This window comes from Epinephelus fuscoguttatus, linkage group LG7, assembly GCF_011397635.1.
Source record: "Epinephelus fuscoguttatus linkage group LG7, E.fuscoguttatus.final_Chr_v1".
NCBI lineage: Eukaryota > Metazoa > Chordata > Actinopteri > Perciformes > Serranidae > Epinephelus > Epinephelus fuscoguttatus.
Window position 1 is genome coordinate 39,303,980 of NC_064758.1, and position 20,717 is coordinate 39,324,696.

At 41.8% G+C, this 20,717-nt stretch overlaps 1 protein-coding gene and 1 long non-coding RNA gene across 2 annotated transcripts in view; one reads left to right on the forward strand and one right to left on the reverse strand.

The window, feature by feature from the left end:
* The window catches only part of LOC125891890 (uncharacterized), a 75,341-nt gene extending 69,727 nt beyond the window's left edge, over positions 1-5,614 (reverse strand). Inside the window, exons 1-2 of the long non-coding RNA XR_007449665.1 lie at positions 5,523-5,614; positions 4,187-4,325 (exon numbers count right to left, since the gene is read on the reverse strand). This is a non-coding gene — a long non-coding RNA (uncharacterized LOC125891890). The remainder of the gene's footprint in view (positions 1-4,186; positions 4,326-5,522) is intronic.
* Positions 5,615-12,764: 7,150 nt separating this feature from the next.
* On the forward strand, positions 12,765-19,744 carry cbln4 (cerebellin 4 precursor). Its single transcript, XM_049581447.1, has 3 exons — positions 12,765-13,424; positions 15,082-15,198; positions 19,066-19,744. The coding sequence occupies exons 1-3, from the start codon at positions 13,158-13,160 to the stop codon at positions 19,261-19,263; spliced, it is 582 nt and encodes a 193-aa protein (XP_049437404.1). The 5' UTR covers positions 12,765-13,157; the 3' UTR covers positions 19,264-19,744.
* The last annotated feature ends 973 nt before the right edge of the window (positions 19,745-20,717 follow it).

Below are 20,717 nucleotides of genomic sequence, written 5' to 3' on the forward strand. Positions count from 1 at the left end.
CCAGTGCTGCATCGGTTGTGTTCGACCAGTCAACCAACACTAAAGTCACTCATGATCTCTCTTGTGCTCGGAGAGTACCTACTCTGAGGTAGGAGCTGATAAAGTCCTTTAAAACAGCGTTCTAAGAACAACAAATGTTCCTATTTCTTGCAGTGCGGACACATCATCGCCCCCCTGTTAATCAATTACAGCGGCTCCACTGGCAATGGGAGCGGCACGACAACCCCCGTCTGTCATGCGACAACTCTCTATTTTACACGGCTGTTCTATTTTTGTCACGCTACGCTCCCCTACGCGACCCTCCAGCAGATTAAAAACTACATGAAATAGTGTGCTAAACAAGCACAATGTGTTTTTAAATGAATAAACCATTATCAGAGGTGATATGTGATGATTTTTTTTTCATGCATTTACCCATGTTTATCCGTGACATTGTGTAAATGTCCGTGGAGGACATTTGAAAGCGAGTAGATGACAAACAGTACAGCAAACTTGTAGATAACTCAAATATATGTAATAACTTAGGTGGAAAATGCTTTAACATTTCACGCAGCCTACATGCAGCCTCTCGGCTCGGCAAACGGTAAACAACCCCGCTGGCTTCTCTACGTGTTGCTTCCATACGTAGTCAATGGAGCCCAAATGAACACGCTGTGACGCTACGCTGACATGACGCTTACATTTGCAGCCGGTGGAGCACGGCCATTAGAGACGTTTGACCAAGAATCAGTGAAGAAAATGTGGCGGCGGGATACAGCCATGTCAAGACAGAGGAATGGGGTGCACAGAATCATTTAATAGATTCAACAGGTCAGATAGTAATATTCAGGAGGATGATGATGAAGAGGAGGAGGATGTGGACTGCACACAAAATGTGGAGACAGAAAGGGAGGACAGCTCCTCCCCTTTGTGCAGCTGCAGCGCCAAATGTAAGACAGGGAGGTCAGGTTTGGCCCATCACACATGTATTAGTACCAGCTTTTATGTTGTCTGGTATGCACCGATATGAAAAGTAAAGAAAAGATGATAGTGGCTGATAAATCAGTCGACCAATATGTTGGGCTGTAGCCCCAAGTCCTGATGGGACACACCACTGACAGTGGTTGAGAACAACAGAGCTAAGACCCTATGAGACTTCAGGTTCCAGACTGACAAACAGCTGCTGACTAACCAAACAGACATAGTGGTGGTTGACAAGGTGCAGTCGTGGTAGATGTCCCAGTCCCAGCTGACAGTAACATCAGGAAGAAAGAGTATGAATAGACTGAGAAGTAGCAGGGGCTGAAGGAACAACTGGAACAGATGTGGAAGATGAGGTCCAAACTGGTCCCAGAGTTAATAGGAGCATTAGGGGCTGTGACCCCCAAACTGGGAGAATGACCTCTGAGCACATCTGAGGTCCCAGTCCAGAACAGTGCAGTCCTAGGAACAGCTAAGATACTGAACAGAACCCTCAAACTCCCAGGCCACTGGTAGAGGACCCGGGATTGAGGGAGACACACACCACCCCCACAGAGTGGGAATGAGAGGGAGATATATATCGGCATCAAACCCAAAAATCCAGTAAAGGTCAGGCTCTAAAAATAATAAGTTGCACTGAATGTATAAAAACAGGCCATGAGTTCTTTGACCTTGGAGTTCCCATTTACGCTGCTGCACCACTGGCCCTCTAAAAGTTTTTTAGTGTGTCTCCAGCATTAATATTTAGGAATCACTGCAGAGGGAAAGTCAATGGAACGTTATGACAGTAATCATAGGTTTCATTCTTGTCACCATACAGACGTTTACTGCTAGCTGTACACTTCAATACTGAATCCATGACACAGCAGGGCTCTAACTGTCCTGTGTCCTGCCGTCCTTGGGACGGAAAAAAATTGATCAGGGAGGATAAAAAATTAATTTTGGGACGGTCGTAGTGGACTTATCCTAAACCACAACATTCCTCTGACCTCTGATTTAGTTGTCACTGTAGAATTGCGAGAGAGCACACAATTCAAGAGCATGCAGGCGCTCTGTCACACACACTGACACTTACATAACCTCCTCACATTGGAGCAGACAGGTGGCCCTCTCATGTAAACACACACCCACACACACACTGTTTATAAATGTGAAAAAAAAAAAAGAAAAATGGTAGAATGGTAGAACTATTGACTGATGAATTGAATTAATCTAATATAAATGAATGCATGAATAAGTACGTAACTAAAATAAAATGTGACCTAGTAGCCTATAAATTGTATTTAAATATTTGTTTATAATGTATTTCTTTTGCATTTAATCTGAATGCTTTTAATGTTTTATGCAAAGCACTCTGAATTCCCTTGTTCGTTATTGTGCTATATAAACAAACTTGCTTTGCTTTGTCTTGCCCACATAATCTAATCATAACATTAATTTTTTCATGATGTTTTACCGTGGAAATCATGCATCACACATCATTTTTAACTATCACAATAATTCTATTGTAGAGCAATTTTATAATTGGGACGGCCACCATCTACTTTGGTTTAAATTGTATTTCTGAAGGGTGAGTTAGAGCTCTGACACAAATATTTCTAACAGTTATCCCTGTCAGAAAATCTCACCATACGTCTCTATGAGATTATTTGTGTGTTTGGAAATGTTCGAGAACTTTTCCAATAGAAGACACATCATAACAGCTTTTAAAAAGTGACAGTACCATACCACTACGTAGAAATGGCTGGTCGGCACCGTGACATTGCCTGGCCACCAGTGGAGACTCCAGGTAGTCACTGCGCAAGAAAAAATGTAGCACATTGAAGCCAGAGGGGGGCGGCACGGTGGTGTGGTGGTTAGCACTCTCGCTTCACAGCAAGAGGGTTGCCGGTTCGATCCCGGGTGTGGGAGCCCTTCTGTGTGGAGTTTGCATGTTCTCCCCGTGTCAGCGTGGGTTCTCTCCGGGCACTCCGGCTTCCTCCCACAGTCCAAAGACATGCAGATTGGGGACTAGGTTAATTGGTAACTCTAAATTGTCCATAGGTGTGAATGTGAGTGTGAATGGTTGTTTGTCTCTATGTGTCAGCCCTGCGACAGTCTGGCGACCTGTCCAGGGTGAACCCTGCCTCTCGCCCAATGTCAGCTGGGATAGGCTCCAGCCCCCCCGCGACCCTCAAGAGGATGAAGCGGTTAGAAGATGAATGAATGAATGAAGCCGCTTCAATGTGGTGAACCACTGGTTCTCGAACTCTGGTATATGTACTACTGGTGGTACACAAGCTCCCTCAGGTGGTACCATGGGAATCACCATAGTATTTTTTAAAAAAGGATCGAAACTAATTTTATAACATCAGATATTATCGAAATACTACAAAATTCCACATGAGAATTCTTCACTTTGAGATCACTGAAATTTATTTTCAATTAAGTTTTGCCTTTCCTGTGATACTTTTGCTTCGATATCAGCCTGCTCAGCCTATTGTCACTCCTAACTCGTCAAATATCACCCGGACGCACAGAGGCACCCTATGTGGTCCCATTCAGGAACGTAGCTCACACATACATCCATGATTAGTTACAAAATAAACTGTGATGGCAAGATGGTGAATGAAGGTAAAACAAATGGTTTAAAAACACTAAACCAATAAAACAATTCTGGCTCCAAATGGGAACTGACAGGAAGAAAAACTGCGGCTCAGGAGGAGAATATTTTGAGCAGCCATGTTTAAGCTGACAACAGTGAACTGAGTGCAAGAGCTAGTGGCTACTTAAGAAGTCTCCACAGCACCTGCTAGCAGCAAACAGCAGCAAACACTAAGTAGATATGACTCGAGTTACCTCAATAAAAAATCTTCAAATGAGGAATAAACCTGCTTCCTGTGTGAACTGTCTGTAGCTGTATAGGGTAGGTCTACACTACAGTATTTTAACATCAGTCATAATGATGGTACCTAAGAACGCTAATATTTTCTGAGGTTGAAACAATGCAAAACTTGGACCACTTTAACTTCTATATAAACAATTTTTAGTGTCTTTATGTCCCTTTAAATGAAGTGCTCCTTATATGTGACAAAGTCTCTCCTGTGATAAGTTCAGGTTCCTGCAGTTTTTAATTTAGCTTGGAGTCAGTTCAGTTTTGGTCTCTGTTCTGTGCTCTGGGGTCAGTAATTGTTCTGGGTCAGTTTCAGAAAAGCAAAGGCAATGTGAACTTGTGACACAGTCCTACCACACATCACAATGAGGGAGTGAAGGAAGAGATGTTTTTCTCCTCAGGAATGAGGGAGGTTGAGATTCAACGGTGGCTTGCCATCTACTTTGTCCAGGAGGAAACAATCCAGAATCCAAGGTCAAAGGCAATTCCTTGCCTGTAGAACAACAGGGCTTTTACTTTCAGTCCAAGAGTAACAATTATCTACAACCATAGTGAGTTATCACACCATTGAATCATCACAAAATTCTCATGTTATTTTAAAGGTTTAGTTTGGAGGATTTAGTGGCATCTAGTGGCGAGGTTGCAGAACTGAAAGTTCTCCCATGTGCCAAACATGTAGAACTATGGTAGCAGATGCAAAAATGCAAAAACATGAATGGCCCTATCTAGAGCCAGTGCTTAATTTGTTCATTCTAGGCCTATGGGAGAGGACCCGCTCCAGATATAGATATAGGTATTAAATGCTTATGTGAAGGTAACGAAAACAAAGCCATTCTTATTTCGGGTTATTATAAACTATGAAACCTATGAATATTAATCATCATTTCTGCCTATAGATGCCCCTAAATCATCATTTGTTGTTTTAAATCAATGGTTCCCAACTGGTCCAGCCATGAGGTCCAGTCTTCTCCTGAGTCATTAGTTCAAAGGCCACATAGTTTCATACATTCGATGTCATACTTGCATTTAATGTCTCTGTTAAGTAGCTGTCTGTACATCACTCACTCTACAGCAGAAAACCATTAAAAAATGCAGCTCTGAGCCTGAAATTCACCGTACTGAAAAATAAGGAATGTTTTTTACGAAACAGACATGCTTGCAAATCACTTGCGGTCCATTCAGAATGTACCCACGACCCACTTTTGGACAGTGACCCACCAGTTGGGAACCACTGGTTTAAACAATACAGCATCTTCTTGTGTAATTTTCCCTCTGGCGTCAATTATGAATTATAATTATTAAACTTTTAAACATGAATTATGGTTTTAAAAAACTTTTACCAATAGAATATATCTTGTGTTTTCCATGAACTGATGTATAGTAATGTTAAACAGCATTTGCTTCTTACAGACCCAGACCTGGTGTTTTTATAATAAATGTGACATTTAGGTGCATGTATATATATATATATATATATATATATATATATATATATATATATACATATATTCTTATATTCCTAAAGAATATATATTTTCTTTTAACTTTAAACGCCCATTAATATTTTAAAGCAGTAAAATGTGACAGGTGCAGTGATGAACTACCACTGGGCTATCGCACACCGACTAACGTCAATTTACAGTGACGTCAGTTAGCTTCGCTAGCTTAGTTTAGCTGAACATTCACTCACCGAAACGTTGGTAAAAGGTCCCTGAATTCCTTCGGTCGCTGTCCTTGTCTGCTGTCCTCAAAACTGCCGAGTTTCACACAAATGAAACACCTTTTTTTTTTTTTTTTTTTTAAACTCCTCGTTTGTCTCCGTTTCCCTGCATTTACTCATGTTGACTTTCAGCATCTCCGTTCGGTGTAGAACTTGCTACCGCGAAGGGGCGGGACTTAACTTACTTTCACCAACCGGTAGCTTTCACTCCGCCAGCCGACCAATCAGAAGTAAAGCAATGTGACTGACAAATTCAAGGTAGTTAAAACTTTGATTTTTTTTAAGTTTTTACGAAACAGCATTACAATTATCAAAAAACAATCACAAATACAAATGTAAAAAAGAAAATATGACATTGAAGATTGATTACAATTGATTCAGCTAGACATGTAATATTAAAGAACCAAAAGGGAAAATTAATAAAATAATTTTTTTAAAAAAAAGGTAAATATAAACATTTTAGCATATCATAACTCTTTTACTTTTATTACCTTTATCAGTTTTAAGACTGTATGTAAAGTTTGAATCCATTTAAGAAAAAAAAATCAAAATTAGACGATTTCAGGATTCTGTTCTTATGTATGAAAAATTTTGCCAAACATATAATCACATTACAACAGAGTCACCTTTGTTTTTCAAGATCATGCCAAATATAATATTGTCTCTAGAGATGGGAGCTGGAAATGGTGAGATATTTTGTTTTAGCTAAAATATATGTATTACTGTACACTGCATGAGAAAAAATACATGGTTTGTTGTTTCAGTGTGATTTTTAACAAAATGAGCACATATTATCATTGATATTAAATGTAACCTTCGTAATTCTTCAGAGGGATCAATGTCTAGATGTCTAGACAGATAGATAGATAGATAGATGCCCAGGACTAAAAACACCACTGTGGGCTTGTATGGATGATTTATCTTAATCTGTAAAGTCAATGAAACTAATGCTCCTTACATTATTTTCATAACCAAATAATCTCAGGTATCAACGTCTGAGGTTTTCTCATAAAAGGAGCCTCAGTCAGGTAACATCCAGTCCTCTTTAAGTAAAACACAACTTTGTTTCCCTGTGTAAAAATTCCTTTCTGGGCACATTACAAGCAACCACCTCTCAGCTCTGAAAACTCCCCATTGCCATGGAAACATATTGACATGCACAACATTAGGCACTGAACCATTTGTCAGAGCTGGGTGATGACAGAAATCTCACAAAATGGCAGCTATTGGTCGGAGTGATATCCTCAGATTGTCTTCCATTTACAGATGGATTGATGCCCAAAACAACACGGTCTGATTTGGAGTTGCATTCAATGATCTAAAAAACATCGGATCCAAATAAAGAATGTGACTAACTTTTCAGATTTTGAATGGATGTATTGTAATTACGATTGTGTGACAACTGTGAAAAATTTGCCACCACGTTTAATGATCTGTTGATCTCTTTTTGTGATCTGATAATGACACGCAGTGCATGCTGTCAACATGTTCTGTTTCTAAACATTTATGTGTGAAACACTCCTGAACGCATCATGTGCTGGCGCAGGCTGATTTGTTTTTAGAAGGGGGTTCAGATGTCTTTTGGTTGTTGGCTGTTTAAAATTCAACCATTTTATCACTTTCAACAATGTAACCTAATGATTTGTTGTTGTTCAGCCACAAAGATCAAAACGCTGCATTCATAAGCATGGATTTAATGAGAAGGCAAATGATTTCCTAACATCAAATGTGCTTTTCAGGATTCCGGCTTATTTCAGTTTAACAGCATAAAGACAATAATTACGGCAAGGTTTCTAACATTTATCCATCCATCCATGCATCTTGAAATTTTACCCTTTACATTTATTTTCTAGCCATGCCTTAAGCACATTGTGCCACATTACATTTCCCTACACATATTGCTTGTTTATGTGTCAAACCTTTGAAGGCTGATTTATGAGTGAAGTAGTCACCTATTTCTAAACACTTTGCTCATGATGGCTGAGGAAATTTCTTCTGCGGCTGAAGGCCACGACATGCAGCTGAGAAGCTCTATGAAGAAACTGGACCTTGAGTAAAGGACTGTAATTATTTGTTTTTTTTATCACTACTATTTCCAAGGTCATGAATTAACCTTCAAGCTCTACGTTTTCATCGTATCGTATTATGAGCACGTTGAAAAGCCCACCTGAGAATGATGTTCTTACAGCTGATGAATGCTTTTTATAAGTGCAACATATTAAAAATATAAATATACTCCGATCAGCCGAAACATACAGCCACTGCGGGTCAAGTGAATAATATGGATCATCTTGTTACAATGCAACGTACTGCTGGGAAACCTTAAGTCCTGGCAATTACATGGATGCATCACCTATGCAAACACTGTTACATACCTGCTCTCATAGTAACAGCTCCCCCTGATGGCAGTGAGCGACCTCCTCAGCAGGAAAATGCGCCGTGCCACACCACAAAAACTGTTAAGAAATGGCCCTAGGAAGGTAACAGAGAACTCAAGACATTGGCCAGCCCTCCAAATTCCCCAGATCCCAGTTTGATTGAGCGTCCGTGGGATGTAGTGGTACCCCAGAGATCCTGTGTCAACACATTCTCACTCCAACCTGCTCACAGATCAACTTTTGGTCATGGACCTTCCATATCCAGACACGACGTCAAAGGTACCCTGGGTGCGTTGGTTGTTGACGTTCTGGGACATTGTGTCAAGTTCTCTTCTTTCAAGATACACTTTACAGGAAATTTACGCTGAAAAAAGAATAGGGTTCTGCTTTAGCGAACACCACTCTCTCGGGTGAAAGTTGGTGTCTGTTGGACCCATCCATCACAACTCCCGCCTGCCCTACTCAGACTTTCGCCACCTTAACTTTCGTTCTTTAACTGTCACGTTTCCCCCTGACGCTGCATAGTGCCAGCAAACTATAACAGCGATCAGCTGCGTATCATGTTGACATTAAAGGATGGCTTTTTCATCAGTGTCTGATGCCACAAGTCACTGCCCAAATGCCGGATTTTGACGACTTCGGAGTGAGACCGGGTTGCCCGTGTCCATGCCTCGACAGGTCAGAGGTCTCCCCATGGATCGACTTCGCTCTGACCAGTGGGGGTGTCCTGTTGTGTCTGGCACCACAGCATAGGTGGCAGATCCTTTGAGTCCTGTGGGTTATGAGGTGGGGTGCTGCCAAGTTCTCTGGATGCTCGATCGGATCGGGACCTGGGGACTTTGAGGGCAGGTTGACGCCTTGAACTCTTTGTCACTCCTGAACAGTTTTTGCAGTGTAGCATGGTGAACTGTCCCGCTGGGAGGGTCACTGCCATCATGGGGAGCCATTACCATGAGGGAGGGTACTTGGTCTGTAACGGTCTTTGGATGGGTGGTGCATGTCATGTAGCATCCACATAAGTGCCCGGACCAAAGGTTTCCCAGCAGAACTTTGTATAGTAACAAGAAGATTCGTATTATTCACTTCACCTGTCAGTGGTTTTAATGTTTTGGTGGATGCACAGTATATGTGTAATCATTTATCATTAAATATAATTACAGCTACACTATGTTATCTGATATTCAATAACTGTTTATACAACAGTTATGGTTCAGAAAAAGTTTAAGTTATTCTGGCATTGTACGTTTCTGCAAACCACAGATATGTTACATTGGTATGCTATCAGGTAGCAGATACTTTGAAGCTGTGGTTAACATGTGGTTATGTTTAGGCACAAAAACCACTTGGTTATGGTTAAGAAAAAATCTTGGTTTGGTTTATAATACCAGATTTGGAGGAACAGTCCTCTCGGGGGAAGCACCAGTGTCTCAGTAAAACAACAAAAGCTCTTTGTGGCATTATCCCCTCTGGAAATACAGTGATGGGTCGCTACCAAGCAGCAACCCTCCAGGGCTGAAAAATGAAGCCAACACAGAAGTGCCAGTTCTTTGAACGACCACTTATGGCTGGCTCCAGAAGCCAGTTAATCCCCATAGACCCTCATGTTAAAATGCCCAACTTTACAGCTGAAATAAACATGTTTACAGCCTGGAACAAATGATGGTTTTGGTCTCTAAGGCTCATTTCCCCCTTCATGACAACTGTACAGGGGGTGCATTTTTATATAATTCAGTTCAATTCAATTTAATTTAGGCTTAATTTTTGCATAATTTAGGGTGTGGCTGCTTTGAGTGACAGGTTGTCTGCTGATAGTGTCCTCAGCTTCTCAGTCAGATCCACCCCTTGCTCTTCCTCAGCGCCAGCTTCTTGCCCATATATGGTCACTTCTGGCTAAAAACACCCAAGTTGGTGAAAGCTGTAATGTCAAACTTGAGGCCTCAGAGTCCACAAACCACTCAGTGACATCACAGCAGCTACATCCATTACTTTTTACAGTGAACGGTTGCTACGAAACACAGCAATGACTCGCCAACCACAACCAGTATTGTTTTGGTCTCAAACAGTGGTCTGCAGCTTGTCAGGTGACTTGTCGAGGTGTCACACCACCTTTTACCATCCCCTCCACCTCCTGAAAGTCAGCTCATACACTATGTCATTTTAGAAACGCTGATATGAAACGTATAAACATGTACGTGTAACGTATTCGTGGTTTGCAGAGACTTACAATGTCAACATTTTCTTCTGGTGACTGTCTGAAATTATTTTACCTATTTCTTGGTGATGTTAGTGTTTAGATGTTGGTGAAGATTCTCAGTCACCAAGGTCATAGTAATTTTGAGCCCTGACTCACTCCGAAGTCGTCAAAATCCAGTGCTTCCAATACTATGCTTTAACGTCTACATGATATGCGGCTGATTGCTGTTATAGTCTAACAATGCTGGCGATGGCGGGGGGAAACGCTGCGGGGCAAGGATGAAAGTTAAAGTGGCAAATGTCCGAGCAAGGCAGGCAAGAGGGGTGGTGGATGGGTCCAACAAACACCGACATTCACCCGTTTGAATCCAAATGGAAAGCCAGGGCTAGCTGGGAGTGGCTAGCGGAGGTTAGTCGCAGCATGACGGAGGGACGCACAGCCAGTTAGCCTCCGCTAGTCTCTGAGCTAGCCCCGGCTCTCCGTTTGGATCCAACCGGAGCACCCAGCCCTGGTTTGTTATTCAGGTTAAAGTGGGAAGAAGCAGCAGGTTTATCAGGCAGCTGAGTGAAGTGGAGCCTGCAGGGGAAACACCGGGACTGTCTGTAATAGTCTGTGGAGGTGCTGCGGTGCTCGGCTGCACAGATTGGTAACACCTCGGCTGTCAGGATGTACCACTCCCTCACTCCGCTCTCTCTCACGCAGGCGCAGAACGTACGTGCCACTTGGCCGTCGGATGTAATCCGTGTAGTGTGTTCAAATGCAACTGACACAGGGCGACGTGAGGCAACGTAGACGATGCAACAGTTGGCTTTCGTTGCTGCTAGTTCTTTGATGTCGGTTTGGTGTGTCCGCACCTTAAGATTGTAAATCCAAACCCTGTTCTTTTTTCCGTTGCAGTCTTCGCCATTCGCAGAACTTGACACAGCGTCCCAGAACATGAACAACCAACGCACCCAGGGTACCTTGCACGTCATATGTCACCATGTAAAGTCCATGACCAAAATGTCAATATGTGAAGAAGTCAGAGACAGAATGTGTTGACCTCTGCTGACTGGACTGTCTAAAATTATCTTATTTATTTCTTGGTGATGTTAGAGTTTAGATGTTGATGAAGACTCTCACTCATCCAGGTCATGGTAATCTTAAGTGCTATATCGTAGGCAGCTGGACACATGACGGTCTGGTGGGTCAACGACTCACATGACCTTAATGACTTGGAGCTCACGAGTGACCTCAACACCTCTGTAAGGGTTCACACCAACACAGAGTTCGAAGCCATTCCATTAAAACTGAAGAAGCAGCCTCTTGGACGAGAGGTGAAATGTCCTCAAGAAACTCAAGCAAGTCCAGCTGAATACGATTTAGCACTTAAGGTTAGAGTCTGGTTAGTTGTGCAGCATTAAAAGGCAGTTGTTGATCTCCAGAGCAATTTCCTCAGAGAAACAGCTCCACTGAAGCTTAAGGAAACACACAAGCATCCTTCAGTTATTATTAAAAGCATTATTCTTCATGTATGTTTCTGTTTAATTGCACACTTCCCTGTAGACATTTGTACATGTGTGCATGTCAGAGCACCTGCTGGGCTTAGCTAAGTGATTATTTCAAATGAAGTAATTGGAGCTACTAATTAAACACCAGCCTCTCTATCTGCAATTAGTCCTCAATAACTCTTTCAAGGAAACTACTGAAGGACCTGTAAAACAGAATGTTACTCACTTACATCTCTTTACAGCTACTTTAAAACACTTTACCTTTTACTTTAAGTTCTACTTATCCACATGTCTGTCTGTGTGTCTGTCTGTCTGGGTTACAAACTGAAGGTGCCAGATCATGTAGCACTTTGCAAGTCAGTGGAAGGACGTTCAAATTGATCTGTTGCTTTTTGGGGAGCCTGTACATAGTGACACAAGGACAGAGGTGATTCTCTGACATCTCCAATCTATTGTCAATACTCTCACAGACACTTTGGATGACCTGTTGATTTAATGCAGCATGAGGTGTCAGAGATTTTTGCAGCTGCTGACGCTGAGTGATAAATGTTTCACACTCCTTTCACCAAGTGACGTTAGATCTGATGTAGATGTGTGTTTTTCCAGGCCATCAGGGAAATTGTAGGTGAGATTAATTAATTTGAAGTTAAGGTATTTTTAACTAGGTGAGGAAAGTTTCTCGTCACAGACTTGTGTGATACACCACAGGATTGTGAAGCTGTAAATTAAAGATGAAAGATTTTCCAGCCCACCTGTGCCATGAGATTATGATGAGTCACTGCATTGAAGTGAAACCTGCAGCCAGGGTGGACAGTGCGCTCTGGTAGATCTTTAAAGGCATTTTAATTTTCTTTACATCTAGATTAAAGTCTGGATAATCACGAGAAATGTGTTTGGAGATAATTATTTTATGGATTTGTTCCTGGATCAGAGAAAAGGACAGTTAGAGCTGTACATCAGTGTACTTTCAGTGTCATTAACACAGCCAATTAATGAATGTATACTTTAGTTGGACACTGTGGTATAGAATTGGAAGAATATAAGCTTTTGGCAAATTACGCAGGGACAGTTAATTATAACTTCAACCACATGTGCGTGCGTAAAGTGGATGGCTGGGCGCGCACACACGCAGCACATCACTGCGGGGAATCGCTGCTGTCAGACGCGTTATTCGGAGTGGGAGTGAGGGCTATGGACGATTTATCGACAGATTCGCCTGTGGGACAAATCTCCTCTAAAACAGTCCACATGGTTTACTTTTGTCTCATGTGTAAATAACCTAAAAAATGAAACGCATAAACAACAATCGGTGATTTCTTCTTTCCTGGTTGTTTCAAAAAGAAGGTTTAGACTTAATTCTTATTTTTTGTGTTGATATCTTACTCGGATATGGCACATATCTGGATCCAATAAGAGAATTTCACAGCGTCAGACGCGTCTGCGGCGGGGGAGACCAGCGGAGGGACTCGGAAACTTGTGTGGTGCAGCAGACGGTCTCTCTTTACGAATCGGCGCTGAAACAGCCTGAGAGAAAAAGAGAGCCATGGTGAACTCCCTCTTACTGATGCTCAGCTGGACTGTGATCTCTGAGGTGGCGAGAGCTCAGAATGACACGGAGCCTATTGTCCTGGAGGGGAAATGTCTCGTGGTGTGCGACTCTAACCCGACCACGGACTGGAAGGCTTCGTCTTCTCCGCTCGGGATCTCAGTGCGCGCCGCCAACTCCAAGGTGGCTTTCTCTGCAGTCCGGAGCAACAACCATGAACCGTCGGAGATGAGCAACAAAACGAGAATAATATACTTCGACCAGGTTAAGATGATTTTTATCAACAATATGTCAAAAAGTGTCTTAAATGTATTTTAAATGCACTTTGCAAATTAATCTTTCATTTGATGTCCTGTCTAAATGTCCTATCTAGTCTTTTCTTGCCAAATTTAATCTTTCTTTGTGATACATCTTCATCCCTCAGCTCAGTTTGTGACTTGTGATGCAGAGCATTAAAGTGTCATTGCAGTTAAGTGTAGCTGCACCCCAGAGTTTAGTTTGAGGCTAGTTGCAGTTGGCATGTGGATTCCGCACAAGTGCACATACCTATCACACGCAGGCGGGTTTGAAAGTGACTGGATTATGTTTGGAGAGCGGGCGTCCTGCAGAGCCCCGCACATCATCATCATATTTGGCTCAAACTACCCCCACCACGCACGCGCACCTACATAATACACCCCGAAAAAAAAAAATCAAGCAAACACAAACAAGAATGTGATTAGTCATACAGAGGTGGGCAGGTGTTTGTAACACTATCACTCAGCTGATCCTCTGCCCTCTCATTTGAATTACATAACGTGATCTTTTGCTGTCAACACACTGCAAGTGATCTGATTGGTGTGTGGATCATGTGCATGCTGTTGCTATGAAAGCAACACTTGTCAAAGGTCGTGGTTTGAGGCTGCAGTGGTGTCTTAAACAGGTGTTTGAGAGTCTGCAGGTATCCAGGTGTTGACCCAAAGAAGTCTTACTGTAAATATAGTGTGTGTCAGATATCTTCCTGAGACCCCAGCTTTTATTTGGTAGGCATTTTTAATTTCTCTGAGGTATTTGGGAATGTAGGACCTGATAAGCATTAATAACTAAGCATTGTCTTTGAACAGTTAGCAGTTTTTGGGGAAAAAAAAGATGTCCTCATACGGGGACGGTGGGTTTGTTTTTAATAGTTTTAAAGTAATACATTAAAAAATGGTTTCAATTATTTCAATACCTTAAAATTGTCGCCTCACACAGCCGATAATTTAGTCCTGAAGTCCTCAATCAAGTACTTCCTAATTAACAGCATCTAAGCTCGGTACTGTTGCCAAAATTGGTCAAGTTTGTATGCCACATGAAACTACAGACATTGTTTAGCACAAGTAATTAAGTTTCAACCACAAAAGTTGATCAGGTTTTGTACCCTGTCCCCTTTTGTGTCCGGATCAGCTGTACACTGAGCAGTGTCCACAAACCAGGACAACAGGTCTGAGTTAAGCAGAATGAAGTATAAGGTGCAGGAAACCCAGGGTCTCAGGAGGATATGACTGGAAAACATTTTGTGACACTCGAGAGACAGCGTTAAATGCTTTGCTGATTGACATGCTCAGGGTGGATTATTTTTAGCAAGCAAAAGTAAGAAAATCTTATTTATTTAACAACGCTCTATATATCAGTATCAGGCATTTTATCTGTGTAAAATGTGGAAGTGAAAAGCATAATTTTGGTTTCTGTGTAAAAGTTCAACGCTGGGTTTACATCCATCAGGAAAAGTTGAATTGAATATGTTCTGAAGTGTGTTGCATTGAGTTTGTGTGTGAGCAGCCTGTGTGCACTGACATATCTAATCCTAAAACTCCACTGAAATGAAAGCCTTTGTTGAAAATGTTGGCTTTATGAAAACCTTTGTCACAATGTGTGTCTTTTTTTTCTTCCTCTCTCGTAGGTTCTTGTGAATATAGGAAACTACTTCACATTTGAATCAGTATTTTTGTCCCCAAGAAAAGGAATCTACAGTTTTAACTTCCATGTCATTAAAGTGTACCAGAGCCAAACCATACAGGTATTATTCTTTGTTTATTTCACAGAGCTGTGCAATTGATTTGGTTGTAAACCTGTTTTAGTGTTGGAGTGGGACAAAATGTATTTTTTTAGGGACTGTAAGGAAATTATTGGTGTACAAGGATGGCAGAATCTCATATTTCATTTTAAGAAAACACAGTTACACACTATTTTATTTGAACCCTCCTCCAGAAAAACCCTGCAAAACCATTTATCACAGAGTAACACAACAGTATTGATTTTAAAACAGGCCAAATGTGAAGACTTTAAGATCGTATACCCTGACCTCAACCTTTACAGTTCCCCTTAATATGTTAATGGCAGAATCATTTCCACAATGTATTTATTTTTTATTATTATCAATCTGCAAGAGGAAATTAAAATCGTGACATCTTGAGTCACTTAACAAAAAAGCCTTTTAGAAATCTTTGCCCCACGTTTTATTTTCCCAGGTCCAGTTTGTTTTAGACACTGATTTTATTTTATTTTGTTGTATTTCGTTGTTATCTAAATCTATTTTATTCTCTGCCAGATTTTTACTTTTGCCTTAGTTTAGTTTTAGTTTACTTTACTTATTTGCACTACTAACAACACACACAAAGGCTTTAAAGGAGCTAAAAGGATAAAAGGGAAAGGGCTTATAGGGACATCTCACCAAAACAGGGAAATAACAACAATAGCATCTAAAATTGAAGTCAAACCTCTGTTCGTGAAAGAAAAAATTTTGCAATTCCCTCCCTCCCTGATGATATACATCCATTACCTACTTACTGACTGGTTGATGGAAACAGTGGCTGTTTGATTTTCTTGACCAGTTTTCTTCTGCTTGTATAAAACACATTATAATACGTCCATGGACCAGTGGTGCCCCCAAGAGTGGGCTCCACTTGATACAATTGCCACCCCCCCATTGGGGACCCTTGAGGAAACTAATCGGAGGTTGAAATTACTGTGTGTAGGAGGCTAGGCTAGGGTGCACACGTTTCTTAATCTAGCACTCGGGTAGTAATATCTTCTAGAACTAGACAACCTAAGGCATCCGTTGGTACCAACTATGTCAGCATAGGTTTTTAAGAAGGGGCTAAATAATGCTCCAAACATAGGTACAATTTTGGCAAGGGAACACCGACCATCAACACATTCTCACTGCGAACATATTGACGTTTGGTCATGGACTGTCCACGTCCAGATACGACGTGCAAGGTACCCTGGGTGCGTTGGTTGTTGACGTTCTGGGACGCCGTGTCAAGTTCTGCCTGTTAAATGCATTATCTTCTTTCAAAATACACTTCTGTTTTCACAGGAAATTTAACGTTTACATACATACATTTTTGTAAACTCTCATCCGCTTATTGAGGTTCACGGGGGGCTGGAGCCTATCCCAGCTGTCATTGGGCAAGAGGCAGGGTTCACCCTGGACAGGTCGCCAGACTATCACAGGGCTGACACATAGAGACAGACAACCATTCACACTCACATTCACACCTACGGACAATTTAGAGTCACCAGTTAACCTGCATGTCTTTGGACTGTGGTAAGAAAACCCACGCTGACATGAGAACATGCAAGCTCCACACAGAAGGGCTCCCTCCTGGGATCGAAGCAGGAACCTCTTGCTGTGAGGCGACAGCGCTAACCACCACACCATCGTGCCGCCCACGTTTACATACAGTCTCTTTTGAAATGAACGCACTATGTCGGCACAACACCGAGAATTGACATTTTCTTTTCCCTCAACAACAAACACACATGGTTAGGTTTAGGAAAAAAGAACAGGGGCTGGCTTTGGAATATTTTTGGACGCGAACACCGCTCTCTCGGGTTAAAGTCGGTGTTTGTTGGACCCATCCACCACCCCTTCCACCCACCCCCGTCTGACTTTTGCCACCTTAACTTTCGTCCTTGTCCCACCATGTTTCCCCGTGACGCCGCTGGGTGCCTATAATGGCAACCAGCTGCATATCATGCCACCGTTAAAGGACGCCTTTCTCATTGGTTTCTGACACCGCAAGTCACTGCCCAAGGGCTGGATTTTGACGACTGTGGAGTGAGACCAGGCTCCTAGCGTGGTCATTTTCCAAGGGGTCCTTTGAACTCTCACTTCAAGATATCTGAATGAAAATGGGCTCCACAAGTCTCCCCTAAATTGAGAAGGCTTGTTCCTAGTAAATATTATATATCTCTTACAATCAATGTACTCCTTCAAATTGAAGCTGTATATTTGTCTCTATATCTGTTTTAAGAAAAGGACAATCAGCCTGATTGAAGAACAACTAATTGCCTAAAACATGTAAATACAAATACATAACACATTAAATATGATTGTTGGGGATTCCAAATGTTAACTGTACCGGTATTAGTCTATGCACATCAGATAATTAGTATCCTTATATTAATTGTAAAATAAGAAGCTAAAGTATATCAGCATGTGATTCCTTAACTTCCCATACTGACATAGTTTTCAATAAGCCTACTATGTACTTCAGCAGCTTAACAGAATCCCTAAAATTCAGTTATGGCTTTTGGTTTTGGTGTGCCAAAACCAAAAGGGCAACCACTGCCCTTTTGGTTTTGGCACACTAAAACAGATTGGTTTGGTAAACCATTCTTGATAGGGAAGGCCCCATCTGGCCACCCCTATTAAAAATTTCTGGAGGCACCACTGAGACCCGCCTGAATCTCCTTTCTTTTCTTTCTGATACAGGCATAACAGTACTAGTTTTCCTTAGTAGTTGTGCGGCAAGTGTAACACAATTTCTAACATCTACTTTAATTTAAGATGTTACAAATAAGACCCAAACTAAACTAAAACATATCGTCTGAACATGGAGTGTAAAAATAATGGACCTAGCTATCATGACGTCTCCCATTGGTTTGTGGATCCCTGTTTTGAAGCCTCAACTTTGGCATTACGGCCGTCATCATTTTGATTATTTGGATCCAGAAGTGATCGTATCTGGGCAAGAGGGTGGAGCTGTGGAGGAGTGAGGGTTGGATCTGATTATCGACAGAAAGCCTGTCAATCAAAGTGGCCCGGCCCTTAATTAGGTGTAACTTTTAGCCTTGATAAAATGTAAATGAGTGAGTTATATAAAAATTCAGCCACCTGGGTGCTCAGTAGCTCAGCGAGTAGATTGGGCGGTGACCCATCCACCAGGAGGGGTGGTGGATGGGTCCAACAAACACGACTTTCACCTAGGAGAGTGGTGTTTGTGTCCTGTAAGATTATAAAGCCAAACCTTGTTCTTTTTTCCTAAACCTAACCACGTGCATTAGTTGTTGAAGGAACAAAAAAAGTCAATTTGCATTGTTGTACTGACGTAGCGCATTTATTTTGTGAAAACCGAAGTGTATTTTGAAAGAAGACAATGCATATAACAGGCAGAATTTGACAGTGTCCCAGAATGTCAACAACCAACGCACCCAGGGTACCTTGCACGTCGTATCTGAATGTAGAAAGTCCATGATCAAATGTTGATATGTGACGAACCTGTTGCCCTTTGCTGCATATCATCCCCTGACCCTGTTCACGCTTAATAGTGTGCTGTCTAATAAAGGCAAAAACCATAAAAATAATCTTAAAGAAAAGAATTCTCGACCCGTACAGTTGTCAAGAATGATCAAATTAGCTATAGAGACCAAAACTGATATTTGCACCAGGCTGTAAACATGTTAATTTCTGCTGTAAAGTTGGGCATTGTAACATGGGGGTCTATGGGGATTGACTGGCTCCTGGAGCCAGCCTCAAGTGGCCATTAGAGGAACTGCAGTTTGTGGCACTTTGTTGTTGGCTTTATTTTCCAGCTCTGTAGGTTGCTGCTTGCTTCCTTTGGCTTTACTGTGGCTAACTGTTATTTCTGTTGTCCAGGTGAACTTGATGTTGAATGGGAAACCAGTCATCTCTGCCTTTGCGGGTGACAAAGATGTAACTCGTGAGGCTGCCACCAATGGAGTTCTGCTCTATCTAGAAAAAGAGGACAAAGTCTACCTAAAGCTGGAGAAAGGAAACCTAGTTGGTGGATGGCAATACTCAACATTTTCTGGCTTTCTTGTGTTCCCTCTGTAAAAAAAAAAAAAGAAAAAAAAAGAAAAAGAAAAAAGCTAAAGAAAAAAAAGAAAAGAAGATTGTAAGCTTACTGACTTCTTCATAATGTGTTGTCACTGTATAATCAAAACATTGCTGCTGCGTCCGTTGGATCTTGCCAAATTGTTGAAAAATGATAAATGGATCAGAAAAGAGAGAGGAAATGGAAATCGACTCTGGAAATAGTTCACATTCTCTGGATGTGCTGAGTCTCCGTCCAGATGAAAGAGACTTGAAATGTTCCCTATCGCTACTGTATGTTCCTGTCACTCAAGCAGCCTCAGAGAGGAACACTAAAACATCCCAAAAGTACTTTTCAAACTTTGACTTGTCGGAATATATTTAGCATACTGATTTTTATCATGGCAACTGTTGCATTCAAGTACATCTGCCTTCTGGGTGTAAACTGTATATGCTTGTGTTACTTGTGTGACTTGTCATCACCAGAGTATTCACATTGTAAGTATTTGGGTGGGTTGGGTGGGTGGGGGAGCTTCTCTGGAGCTAATTGTTTTAGGTCAATAGCTGGTCACATGAGAGGGGTGATTGATGGTGGAGGTCACCTTGAATTAGATTTTTTTAAAGGAGATCAATGCTTATTGCAAAGTGTGTTTAGGGATCAGAGACATGGATGGATTATAGAATAGGCCTGCTGGGTGCAAAGGGCCCCTGACCCCTTAAGGCCAAAACAGGCAGCACATCAAAAAATACACCTTATTATTTGCAATGTACAATCCCACACCGGCAACGGCTGGACGTGCATTCGTGCTCCTGGATGTGCCATTGTCCTATTTCCAGCTTCACCGCCCCCAGAATTTTCCTCCACTAGCCCACTGCTTGTACATACCAGCTCCCGTAGCAGCTCTTTTTCTCTGCTCCTATGGCAGCTTGACTTCTCTCCTCAACGCTAATGTATAAAGAGAACTCTGTAGCTGTTGCTCTGTCCCGTGTGTGTAGACAAATGGATGAGGAGAGACGTGTTGAGATCGAGAAATATCCTGAGCTTAACGACCCACAACCCTGTCATTATAAAAGGCCAAAAAGATACTGCCTGGTGAGTCATAGCTCTGGTTCTTCAGATGAGAAATTAAGTTTTATTAGGGGCTGTCCGCACATGATTTTAAGCTAATGCAGAGGTGGAGGAGTGCAGATCTTTAAGTAAAAGTAGTAATACCTGTGCGTGGTCATCTGTTGACAAGCTTCAGCGCGACCCATCCAGTGTTTGCCAGTAGCAGCACTTGACGTGTGTCACATGATGCGCCACAGCGCTGCTGAAGTGTTTTCAGCTTTAGGCCCCTGGGCTTCACCTGCAGTGTCACTGGGAGATTCTAAACAACTGCAAAGATGCTAAATGACTGCAAAAAACAACCACAGGATTACAAAACAACCACAGGATTACAAAGAGACACAAAAATGACCACATAAAGATGCAAAAC